The 12,802-nt window shown below is 44.1% G+C and overlaps 2 protein-coding genes across 4 annotated transcripts in view; both read right to left on the reverse strand.

Annotated features, from left to right (window-relative positions):
* Positions 1–12,802, reverse strand: part of LOC113022750 (paxillin-like) — a 37,524-nt gene that overhangs the window by 7,823 nt on the left and 16,899 nt on the right. For all 3 annotated transcript variants that reach the window (XM_026168493.2, XM_080301389.1, XM_080301390.1), the window contains 7 exons: positions 11,874–12,055; positions 11,640–11,725; positions 11,299–11,435; positions 10,882–11,071; positions 10,570–10,714; positions 5,458–5,616; positions 4,606–4,779 (listed from right to left, as the gene is read on the reverse strand). In XM_026168493.2, coding sequence (XP_026024278.1) covers positions 4,606–4,779; positions 5,458–5,616; positions 10,570–10,714; positions 10,882–11,071; positions 11,299–11,435; positions 11,640–11,725; positions 11,874–12,055 — 1,073 coding nt within the window. The remainder of the gene's footprint in view (positions 1–4,605; positions 4,780–5,457; positions 5,617–10,569; positions 10,715–10,881; positions 11,072–11,298; positions 11,436–11,639; positions 11,726–11,873; positions 12,056–12,802) is intronic.
* On the reverse strand, positions 6,893–10,114 carry LOC145428746 (uncharacterized). The gene is made up of 3 exons (XM_080301391.1): positions 8,888–10,114; positions 7,711–7,980; positions 6,893–7,464 (listed from the first exon to the last, which is right to left on the reverse strand). Exons 1-3 carry the CDS (start codon positions 9,491–9,493, stop codon positions 7,021–7,023), a joined length of 1,320 nt encoding a protein of 439 aa, XP_080157517.1. The 5' UTR covers positions 9,494–10,114; the 3' UTR covers positions 6,893–7,020.

The following is a 12,802-nucleotide window of genomic DNA, read 5'->3' on the forward strand; positions in this document are numbered from 1 at the left end:
AACCCATAACAACACATGTAAACGCATGGCAACGGACAGTTAACGCATGGCAACGGACAGTTAACCCATGGCAACGGTCAGGTAACCCATGGCAACGGACCGGTTACCATGGCAACGGATCGGTTACCCATGGCAACGGACCGGTTACCATGGCAACGGACCGGTTACCCATGGCAACGGACAGTTAACCCATAACAACGCATGTAAACGCATGGCAACGGACAGTTAACCCATAACAACGCATGTTAACGCATGGCAACGGACAGTTAACCCATGGCAACGGACCGGTAACCTATGGCAACGGACCGGTTACCATGGCAACGGACCGGTAACCCATGGCAACGGACCGGTAACCCATGGCAACGGACCGGTAACCCATGGCAACGGACAGTTAATCCATAACAACGCATGTAAACGCATGGCAATGGACAGTTAACCCATAACAACACATGTAAACGCATGGCAACGGACAGTTAACCCATGGCAACGGACCGGTTACCATGGCAACGGACCGGTTACCATGGCAACGGACCGGTTACCCTGGCAACGGACAGTTAACCCATAACAACGCATGTAAACGCATGGCAACGGACAGTTAACCCATGGCAACGGTCAGGTAACCCATGGCAACGGACCGGTTACCATGGCAACGGACCGGTTACCATGGCAACGGACCGGTAACCCATGGCAACGGACCGGTAACCCATGGCAACGGACAGTTAATCCATAACAACGCATGTAAACGCATGGCAACGGACAGTTAACCCATAACAACACATGTAAACGCATGGCAACGGACAGTTAACCCATGGCAACGGACCGGTTACCATGGCAACGGACCGGTTACCATGGCAACGGACCGGTTACCCTGGCAACGGACCGGTTACCATGGCAACGGACAGTTAACCCATAACAACGCATGTAAACGCATGGCAACGGACAGTTAACCCATGGCAACGGTCAGGTAACCCATGGCAACGGACCGGTTACCATGGCAACGGACCGGTAACCCATGGCAACGGACAGTTAACCCATAACAACGCATGTAAACGCATGGCAACGGACAGTTAACCCATGGCAACGGACCGGTTACCATGGCAACGGACCGGTTACCATGGCAACGGACCGGTAACCCTGGCAACGGACCGGTTACCATGGCAACGGACCGGTTACCATGGCAACGGACAGTTAACCCATAACAACGCATGTAAACGCATGGCAACGGACAGTTAACCCATGGCAACGGTCAGGTAACCCATGGCAACGGACCGGTTACCATGGCAACGGACCGGTTACCATGGCAACGGACCGGTAACCCATGGCAACGGACCGGTTACCATGGCAACGGACCGGTAACCCATGGCAACGGACAGTTAACCCATAACAACGCATGTAAACGCATGGCAACGGACAGTTAACCCATAACAACACATGTAAACGCATGGCAACGGACAGTTAACCCATGGCAACGGACCGGTTACCCGTGGCAACGGACCGGTTACCATGGCAACGGACCGGTAACCCATGGCAACGGACCGGTAACCCATGGCAACGGACAGTTAACCCATAACAACGCATGTAAACGCATGGCAACGGACAGTTAACCCATAGCAACGCATGTAAACGCATATATACATATATATATATATTTATTTATTTATTTATTAGGGGTGCAACGATATTCGTATCGATATTGAACCGTTCGATACAGTGCTTTCGGTTCGGTACGCATATGTATCGAACAATAAAATTTTTTTCAATTTTTTTTTTTCAATTTTTTTTTTTTTTTTTTTTTGTGTCCCGTTTGGATCTATAGCCATCAGAATTGTTGTCTTGAGGCCAAGAAAGATGCCAAGAGGATTTATTTTAAGTGGATCATCATATTGGTCCATTTGATTGACCTTTATTATAATTATGAATTTATTTTATTTTCAGTTGCAAACGGGACAGACATGACTGTGGGATAGGACAGGGGGAAAGAATGAAAGAAAGAGGGGGAGAGAAAGAAAGAAAACCAAAGGGGAGAAAATCAACTATCAACTTTCCTTCTGACGATGCTGTCTGTGTTGAGCGCTCAGTGAATCTGCATTTGACTACTCCGCCTAGGCTCGAGAGTGCAGCCTAGGCGGAGTAGTCGAACGCAGATTCACTGAGCACTCAACACAGACAGGATGGTCAGAAGGAAGAGCGCAGGGCAAGCTAGCGAGACAGAAGTGGACCTCCCCACCCTCATTCAGATCTGGCGTTTGGAATTATTTTGGTTTTCATGTGACGTATGACCCTGAAGGTAAGCGAGTCATGGACTAAAGTAAAACAGTATGTTGGATGTGCCATGCAATGCTCAATTACATGGGTGGGAGCTAGTGTGTTAGCGCAGTTAGCTCGTTAACGTGTTGGCCGTCTAGCCCCTCTGTATAGGGTAGCTCATTAACGGAGATTTGCCGTGTTGTGGCGTTAAGGTTATTTCAACGAGATTAACCTGAAAGCACTAGTGGGAACACAACGAATATGACTGCACATTTACACCGACATCATCCTAGTGCAAAGACAAAAACAAGCATGCATGCTACAAACTTTAGCCGAGTCATTTAGACAGCTGTTAGCACAGGATTCTCCTTATGGAGACCTGATATGTTTAATATGCTGCTGAGAATATAGCCCAGAAGAAACGGATAGTATAGCTTTTATTTTGGAAAGAGACATTTCTCTGTAATAAACTCTCTTTTCCAAAGATGAGTGATTCCTCAATCAGATACAGGGCTCGCAATATCGCTAGCCCGACGTCCCGGGGCTATCTCTGCCCTGCCTGTCGGGCTATTGTAGGAAGGAAAAATATATGTCAATGCTTTTGCATTCTTTCAGAAATGTAGCTGGGTAATTATGTCATTGGGTGAGCCACTGTCAATATGTGACATATTGAAATCGTGTTTGAATTTGCGCTTGTTTTTTTGCTTTCACTTTGCAATCGCGCGAACTGTGTATAGAGAGCGACAGCACTGATCTGTGAGTGATGATAATTTGTGCACCAATTCCTCTGACATCGTCTTATTAATTGTTAGCTTACTATGCAAACATGACAAGTGAAATCTCCCGCAGCTTAAACATGTGAGAGGTTGATCGCGCAGAGAATCGCTGAGCTTATGTGAGTGCGGCAGGATATATATTTCACTACGATGACCTGGATGATTGAGAACCTTCACAGACAGATATATATTTTAGTTCTGCTGAGCCAAATAAGACAGGTCAGGGTGAAGAAGTGACAGCCAAAGAAAAGCTTACCACAAAACGGAGAAGTTATGACAAATCAGACTATAAGGCAAAAAGAAAGTGCAGCTTTATGGTTTCATGGACAAAAGAATTTCTGTGGCTGCAATATGACGAGCTAAAAAACAACACGCACAAGGGTTAGGGTTAAATTTAAAAACTGTACTTTTGTGTTAAAATATATATTTATAATTTTAATAAATGTCCAAAGACATGCAGCTTGTGGGGATAGGTTAATTGGATAATCCAAATTGTCACTAGGTGTGAATGTGCGAATGAATGTGAGTGCGAATGGTTGTCTGTCCCTGTGTGTTAGCCCTGCGACAGACTGGCGACCTGTCCAGGGTGTACCCCGCCTCTCGCCCTATGACAGCTGGGATAGGCTCCAGCGTCCCCCGCGACCCTGAAAAGGATAAGCGGAAGCGAATGGATGGATGGAAATTAAAAAGGCATGAACATTTTTTTTTGTATCGAAAAAATATCGAACCGTGACACCAAAGTATCGAACCGAACCGTGAATTTTGTGTATCGTTGCACCCCTAATATATATATATATATATATATATATATATATATATATATATATATATATATATATATATATATATATATATATATATATATATATATATATATATATATATATATATATATATATATATATATATATATATATATATACACACACATATATACACATATATACACACACACACACACACACACACACACACACATACACACCCCCACATAACACAACACATTGCAGTTTAACAAGGAGGCAGCCCAACAATTTGGAAAGCTTTACAGACCTGCATTTCCTATCGCCTCAGTGCACTACAGCCAGCCAACAGCACAACAAAAATCTAATTTCACTTTAAATTCTCTTTCTACTGTTTTGGCAAAAGCCACTACCTACTGTGCACTCAGTTAGATCCCAACCAGTGAACACAAAACACTAAACCACTAACCAAGCCTATATCGAACTCAGTCAACAGCAGCTTTATGAATGGATAAGAAGGAGGATGAATAGCATCTGTAACCTTAACTTGTAATGTGTTCATATGTTACAGAATAATACATTACTTCCTACATGCACAAGGAAACTAGAAGTCACTTTGCTCCAACTTCTTCTAGGGCCTTGTGCATGCATGCTATATTTATATGCCTGACTATCAGCGTAAGTGATTGAGAAAGAAAAGCACTTTCCAGCACATTGTTTCCAGTAAGACCCTCATCCATTAAGTTATGAATAAATAAATATTATCTGCCCAGTCTCTGTATACAACCATGTATGCGTATACGTGTGTATGTGTTTGTGTTGAAGTTTGCATTACTGACATCCAGTATGGGTCCATTGCAGTAGTGGCATCGCGGTGAGAACAGGTTGTGGTAATCTTTCTCGCAGTAAGGGTGCCCATCGCGCTCAAAGAAGTTCCTAGAGCCAATCTCGTCCTGACAGTGGGTGCACACGAAGTGCTCGGGGTGCCACGTTCTGCCCATGGCAGTCACCACCTGGTGTGGGGAGACACGGTGCATGAAAAATTAATGAGCTGCAAGGAGAAAAGACCTGGCTCAGCAGAGAAAATCTCTGCAGCAGAGCATGAGAGCAGCAAAGGGAATCCTGCAAACAGCAGCAGATGTTTGCAACTCAAAGTTTAAAAGGAATAATAACCATATTTACAATCATCTTGTTCCACATAAGTAAAAACATCTTTATAATCCTGTGAAAACATTAAGCCTCTGTAAATTCAAAGTATCGCAAAATATCATTTTTCTGGAGGAGGAGCTGCTGCTGAAATCCAGATAAGTTAGTTTCACTAACTTATCTGGATATCATGTACTTATATTGAGCTTAAAGCTACACTTTGGTAAAATGAAACACACATTGTATTTATTACCCCACTTATTGGCTGTAAACTAAATGAAAGGTGAGCTATTGATAGACTAAGCAGCTTTGAAGTGAAACATAAGCCAACGCTGCACTCATTGTGCAAATAAATCTAAAGTGTAATCTTCTCTTCACCATACCATTAACAGAAAACTGCATTAATGTGTGCAAAATCCCACTGGGTATTCGTGCATAAAAATAACAGCCTGCGAGCACACGTGTCTAAAAATAGGCGAGTTAAAAGTTTAGTATGTGAGCCACATTCAACATACATGTATGTTTACATGTTTCTGTGCTGTTACCTGCCCAGCAATCGGTTTCTTACAAGCACCGCAGACCCCTTTAGCCACTGTCTGGACGCCAAGTTTGTTGAGGTCAGACTGCAAGCTTCCCAGCATGTTGTCCAGCTTGTTGGCTGGTTTGGGGGCAGGAGAGGGAGAAGTCATTCCCGGTGAATGGATCTGACAGAGATGGAAAAGCAAAGTGTTTAATTACACCATTCAGATGCTTCAATAAACAACCTCAGTATAATATCAGTTAGTGTGAGTGAATCGCACCACTGCTACATTTTGTGTTTTCATTTTTCTTGCACACTTACTTGACTTCATGTAGCTGTCTTTGTAACTGGGATTTAAATTGCACTCAGAGGAACAATTTTAAAGTCGCAGTGGTGCTTTCCGGAAGTCGATATAGTATAAACATAAAAATTTCTGAGAGTTTATTAATTTAAAAAAAGCTTCCTTTGGCTGCCCTCTTATTCACAAGGGCTCACCACAGCAGATGGCTCAGCATATTTGATTTGGCAAATTTTCACACTGGATGCCCTTCCTGATGCAGCCCCAAAGGGATTTGTGTCTCCTCCTGGCTTTGAACCAGGGATCCTTGAGGTGTGAGACTTACATGTAAACTACAAAGAAACCTAGAAACCTCCAGGAATGAAAACTCAACGCTAAAATGCAGGAACTATAAGTTCATAGTTTTTTAAAGGATTATTAGAGGTGTAGTTGCTTTGACCACAAGTGGATGCAGACAGTGGACGCTACAATGGCTACCTGTGTGCTATATGTCACCTCAACGTCTCTACTGTCTTTGTAGTTGATGGCCTATGAAGTCTGAGCTCCAACAGTTCCACCTAGATCAGCCCTAATCTATGTTAACAGGCCTCAAATATTAACATGTATGTGTAAATGTGTCTGGTGACTAATGCAAGCAAACACAGACCTTCTCAGGTGGTGTTGTCATTGGAGCGTCATGACTCCTACATTCCACTGAAGGAGAAAATAGCACCTATGCTGCATGCCCCCACCACCCACACCCACGGCCTCCATACATTTGATAAAATTAAACACAGCCTTTTCCTGGGTATTTCACCATGGTTGTGCTATTCTGCTAAAGCAGGTTCTAACAAAGTTTTTTTTTCCTAAAAGCATGATTGTATAAGAAATTCAGCTTCAACTGGTTGGTGTCTGACATAATGGGACATGTTGACTTAAGTCTTGTGAGACATGCTATAATTGTGACGGTAACTGTGCTGTCATGCGGCAGATTAGGTTTCAGTGGCACTGCAATCCTTCCATTCCTATGCATGGCAGGACTCTTAGTGTAACGGGAATATCAGGGAGTTACACTCTGCTTTCCTCTAAGCTCTTAAATTCTCCTCTCTAACACACTGTTCTTGGCGCCACTGGATGTCAGAATTAGAATGTGGGCTCAGTCCTTCTAGCCTGAATGTCAGCACCCCTGTGACTGGACTGCAGACAAAGCCTTCATGAGGTTACCTGTTTGACACCAAGGGCAAAAAACAGAACGAGTGTCTGGACAAATTCCTTAACGCCCATACATATCCAAGTAGCCAACAAACAAGCTCAAGTAAAACAATTCAAAGTGTGACAGAAAGTGGAAAGAATGAAGTTAGAGGAGGAAGATGGAAGAAAGGTGATCCGTGCCTGAATCGGTGGAAAGATGGGGTCGTACTCTGTCTGACAACCCACTGATACAAAGAGCTTGGCAGGCGGGGGTGGCGTGACCGGCTTGGGTGGAGGGCTAGGTGATGGAGGAGGTTGGACAGGGGGAGGTGTGGGCTCCCTGGGAGGAGGAGGAGGTGGGGGAGGAGGAGGAGGAAGAGGAGGAGGACTAGGTTCCTTGGGAGGTGGAGGGGTAGGTTCTCGAGGAGGAGGTGGGGTTGGAGGGGGAGGAGGTAGTGGCGGAGGAGTCTGCTTGATGGGGGGTGGCTTTTTGAGAACTGGGGGAGACAGTGGAGGGGGAAGGACTTTTCTCTGTGGGGCGGGTGATTCAGGAGGGATGATGATCTGGGAGGAAGAAGGAAACAAAGCAGCGAGGAAAGGAGAAGAAACATCAGACACAAAAAAGGAAAACTATATTGGCCCGAAAAGTGAAACTGTTTAAACTGTTTGCCAATAACAAGTAAAATTTTATGGTTAAGTTTGAAAAATGATAAATATCTAATATCTGCCAGTTAATTCTGTGATCAAAAGCCAAAAAGGCATAAACTACACCATCAGTGAGGCTTTTCGTCTCCACCTTCATCCTGCTACCTTATCCACAGATGGCTGAATCCCTTCCTCTCGTGTCCGCTGTGGGTTGGATGTAACAATGACTCCCTCCGTCAACCAGTCATCGGGCTGTTGTTTACGCCTGCGCTCCAACCGCCCGATCCCCAGTTTTCCCTGCAGCTCTTCAATAAGTCGATCTTGCGAGTTGCTTTTATTTATAATGATTGGTCCCATTTTACGTCTCAACATTCCCTCCCTGTACATTGGGTGCACGTTGGACGTCTCTTTGGTGCGGCGGATAACTGACTTGAGCTGGAGAGCAGACAACAAGTTGGTGTGGGAAGCTGGAATTGTGCCATACGCCGAAGGAAAAAAAAAAAATCAATCACAAGCAGGATGGGCTCAGAAGTGGATTTCTCACTCAAATGCAAAAACCCACACGCAGCGGCTGGGGTCAAAATGCTATGCAGTTTTTCTGTCAGGCATATTTAATTGATTTTGTTTGCAGAAGCCGAGCATCAGCCTCCTGCACAGGCTCATTCTTTAATATCAACATAAAACCTGCCGGAAATCCATGGCAAGGCATGCTCGATGGAAAACACCCGTCTATAACAAAATAAAATAAAACTCTGCACATGCCAAAGCAGAGCCAAAGATTAAACCAACAGAGCTCTAGTGTGCATTTTAAATTCATCTGCAAATGCAAAAAAGGGAAGGGAAAAGATATCCCTTTTACTGTGGAGTCTGGGTCTTTTCGTATTGGCCGTGTCAGTGATTAAAAGCTTGAACATGACATGTCAGGTGCTATGACTAACACAGCAATGTCAATGAAGCAAGTGGGGGCGTGCAGAGACATCTTTTCAGCAAAGCTTTCAACATCAGCCACAACTGATCTCCACACAGCGACTTCTCCCTCAAGCCATTCTGAAATTGCTATATGACACTACATGCATCACACCACAGAGACTGAGGAATTTCTCCTCATCTTGACATGTTTGTACTATTGCACAGCTCCTCGAGTACTTGTAGAGCTGCTTGCCCAAAATAAGCTTTTCAGCATTTTGCTTGAACAACCAATTAATACAACCCTGCTGCCATTACTTCCAGATATAATTTATATCTTAGCCACATGCCAATTAAAAGGGAGCCACAAAGTATTAAATCCTGTATAGCTTCATGCCAGCAGCTTATTTTGGAAGAGTCAAGCTGAGCCTCCTACTTGACCAGAAGCAGATAGACGGTCAACAGCAGAGGGCTGCTGTATGGGCAAGTCCAGCGTTGCATCTGGAGTCCCAGGGCAGGTGGAGGGGGTAAAGCACTCATCCATCCAGCTGGACTCAGTCATGGGTGTCAGGGTTCCCTCTAGGCTGAGATCTGGATAAAATCCATCTTCCTCCTCCCAAGATCTGTCTTCTTCCCCGGGCACAAAAGCAGTCGGTGGCTGGTTCTCACCCAGTCGAGTGGAGTCGGTTGATAAAAGTTTCTCTAAAGTATCATCCAAAAAAGGCTTCCGGCATGGCCACGTTAAACCCAGCACTTCGCCTCCCTGACTTTCTATAAGAGGTGCATAAAAGCCACTTGACGGCACAGTGGCGACCGAAACTGGAGACCCTGTGGGACTGCTGCTGCTTGGAAATGTGTATGTTTTCCCCCTAACTGGAGCAGGACTCTTAGGACAAGTATCTTTTGGGACTGTTTCAGGACTGGAGCTTTTAGATACAGCTGGAGAACTAGAGATATTAGGAATTGTTACAGGACTTGAAATCTTTGGACTTGAAAGTCTCGGAAGTGTTAATGGACTAGCTGACTTGGGCACTGTTTCCATGGTGGTTGGCACGGTAACTGGGCTATCCCTCTGTATTGCTGTTTGTGGACTGTGACTTACAGGAGCAGGACTGAGACTTTTAAGGACCGGGCTTTTACATTCAACATCAGGAGGACTGGGACTCTTGCCTTTAACAGTGGGACTCGGGCTTTTAGAGACTGTAACAGGACTTTTAGAAACAACCACGGGTTTGGAGCTCGTGGCAGCAGCACCTGGATTAGCATACTCTTTAGTTATTATATGAGTGGGGGTGTCAACTTCAGTTTCACTGGAGGTTTTTACAGTACTGGAAAAACTAAAGCTCTCAACATGTGAGATCTCAGAAGTGACAGTGCCATCATCAGCCTTCTGTTGGATCTGAGAGTACTGAAGGCTCTTAGATGATGCTATTACTACAGCAGAAAGAGGTGAAGATGCAAGAGCTGAACCACCATCTTCATCTATGTGGAGTTCCAGCGGGAGTGGTGTACAGGACGGAGCAGTGTAACTATTGGGTAGAGGAGTATCAGGGGAACCAATCTGAGGCGTTATAGGTGGGTTAGTTATTGGGTGGATAACCGGTGAACCAGCAACTAATAATGGGTCAACTGCATCTTGATTGACAGACACCTGAGAGCCAGACTAAATCAGGTGCAATTATGTGAAGGGTGCAATGTACATACAAAGACAAGACATACACAGTGGTAGAGAAAAGAGAAAGAGACCAGGAAAATAAAGAATGAGATGAGAGTGAAAGAGAAAGGACAGTAAAGAGCATCACAAAGCAAAACCTGGAAAGTTACTGTAATACAAAAAAAATTGTTGTTTCAACACGAATGAATGATGTCATCACAAATACTGACAACAAATTAAAAAAAAAAAAAAAAAACCTTGGTCACTGCAATGTTGAAGAAATGCAGCTCATAAAAATAAGACCTAAAAACAGGCAAATGCCAAAAAAACAAAACAAAACAACAACTTTCTATAATTAAGAGATGCAAAAACATCCAGTACAGCTAAATTCTAAACAGCCACACATACCAAAAATAACTGTCCTCAATCAAACCAAAGTCAACCCACTTCTGAACCACACTCACATTGCTTTGCACTTTGAAGTCAGACAGGGAGGCCATTAGCTCATCCAGCTCTCGTGTGGCAGAGGAGGCAGACATTCTGGCTTGTTGTTGTGACAGCGTTTCTTGTCCATCTGTTTGCTCATCTGACACCACCAACGGTGCGGGACTAGTGAGGAAAACACCACCGTCAACCAAAATGACTGGATTTTTAAAAAATAAATACAAATATAAACCACGTACAGTATAAAAGTGGTTCATGCCAGCATAAAATACATGGGCACAAACTTCTCAGTAGTACAAATCCAGTTTTTCTGTAACAATTTTTGGTCTTACTGTGGTGCTGGGACAGAGCTTTCCAATTCATTCAGAAGGCTCTCCACACTTGGTCGAACGTCCTCGATTCCTCGAGTGGGTCCACTACGTTTGGGCTTCTCCACCACAGTGGCTTTACCTGCAGTGGAGACTCCATTCTCCTGTACGTGGTGGACAATGCTGCTGCCAGGCAGCGGTGGAGCAGCTTCCTCTACGGCATAAAGAAAAAAAGAAAAAAGATGAATGCATATCCTGCTAAAATGCATACATAGTGTGAAGTGCAAACACTGAAACAGTAACAGAATACAGTGGAAAGAATGACACCATTGTGTAATACCACAGAAACAGAAGTACCATAGTTAGACGGTGACATCGACATTCCTTCAGAGAAACATGAGGGAGCATTTCATAAACTGAAATGCTCCCTCATAATTGTACCTTCTGTGGCGAAGGCAGGAGTGCTTTGCTGCACAGCGTTGAGCTCCAACAGCAGGCGGTCCAGCTCAGACAGGTTGCTGCCCAGTGAGTTCATTGCACCAGCTGATGAGTCACTGCTCTTATGTTTATTAGGGAGACTGAACAGGGCAGAGACATGAAACAACATTTATCATCAACAACATCTTGTTTCAAGCTTAGCACCAAGTGGAAATTTCTGATCAAATGTTTTTACTTATTAGTTTCTACTCAGAAACATATTCTAAAAAAATTTAGCTGTACTGAGTTTTTGTTGTTGGAAAGATGTCTCAAGAGCTTCGTTGAGACTTAACATGACCTCTAACCTGTACACGTGGTCCTCTCCACCAGTGGGTTGGCCTAGACTGCTGCTATCTCTAGACCAAGGACTTCTCTGCGCTGTGCCGACAGACTGAAATAAGGAAGTAAAATAACAATAGTGAATTTAGAGGATCAATGCAGCAACTAATTCACTTCTCATCCATGAGTTCATCAGGCAGCATTTGAAACGAAACAGTCTTTGGTTAATTCCCCAACATTTACAGCATGCATGCATTTACCTCTATTTCTTCTACTCCATTCAGAGCTTGGTCTGAGGGAGTAGGTGGGACTTGGGATGGAGAGCAGATGTCTTGCTGGGTCTGACCCCGCACAGGAAAAGAGTAGGCGGCCTCTTCAGACAGGAAAAGGGGGTGTTTCGAGATGTGGGATGTTGTGGACTCGAGGTCCGCCAACAAAGCATCTACATAAACAAAACAAAAAAAAAAAAAGCACAGATTGATTAGCATCTGGTTATGCCATATCCTATCTTGAATTTTAACTTTTGTCGTTCAATTATTTATGGTCTTGTACTTTGATGTATTAGGTATCCTTGAGAGCTTTAATAGCTGCCATTTTTAAAAAATGTATTACTAACCTCTAACACCATAGCTCTCATGACTGTCTACGGGAAAGAAAGAAATCAGAGCGTGCTATCACAAGATCTTTGAGCATTCAGCACAAAACCAATGTGATGGAACGGGGGGGGGGGAAAGTCAGCGACCGCCATCTATCCAACACTCCAATCTGCTAAAAGTCCAAAAGCATAAAACAAGGCCTATACCGATGTTGAGCGGACATGTTGGTGCACTTCTGAAAAGTTAGTACTTTCAATGAACTTCTAGTGAATAATATTCGACTCATGATATGCTGCTTGCATACACGAACACCAAGTAATTACTGCTTCTTTCGCAACCTGTCAAAACCCCCAAGAGCGCTGACATCAGAGGGAGTGGAGTTGTAAAAGTTGAATCATGCAGGCAGTCATGACCACTCCTGTCGTTACTTATTGACCCTCTCCTGCCTGCAATTGTGAAATGGTTTAAAGGGTTGCTGTCAAATCTGCACACAGGTATACACACGGACATATTTACCATCTAAACGCAGACAGGTCCCCCAGAGGAATGCAGGCCAAGAAAACAACTACTAATTAAGCAGTCCCAGCAAGTAG

The sequence above is a fragment of the Astatotilapia calliptera genome, chromosome 5 (assembly GCF_964374335.1).
Source record: "Astatotilapia calliptera chromosome 5, fAstCal68.1, whole genome shotgun sequence".
NCBI classification, from domain to species: domain Eukaryota; kingdom Metazoa; phylum Chordata; class Actinopteri; order Cichliformes; family Cichlidae; genus Astatotilapia; species Astatotilapia calliptera.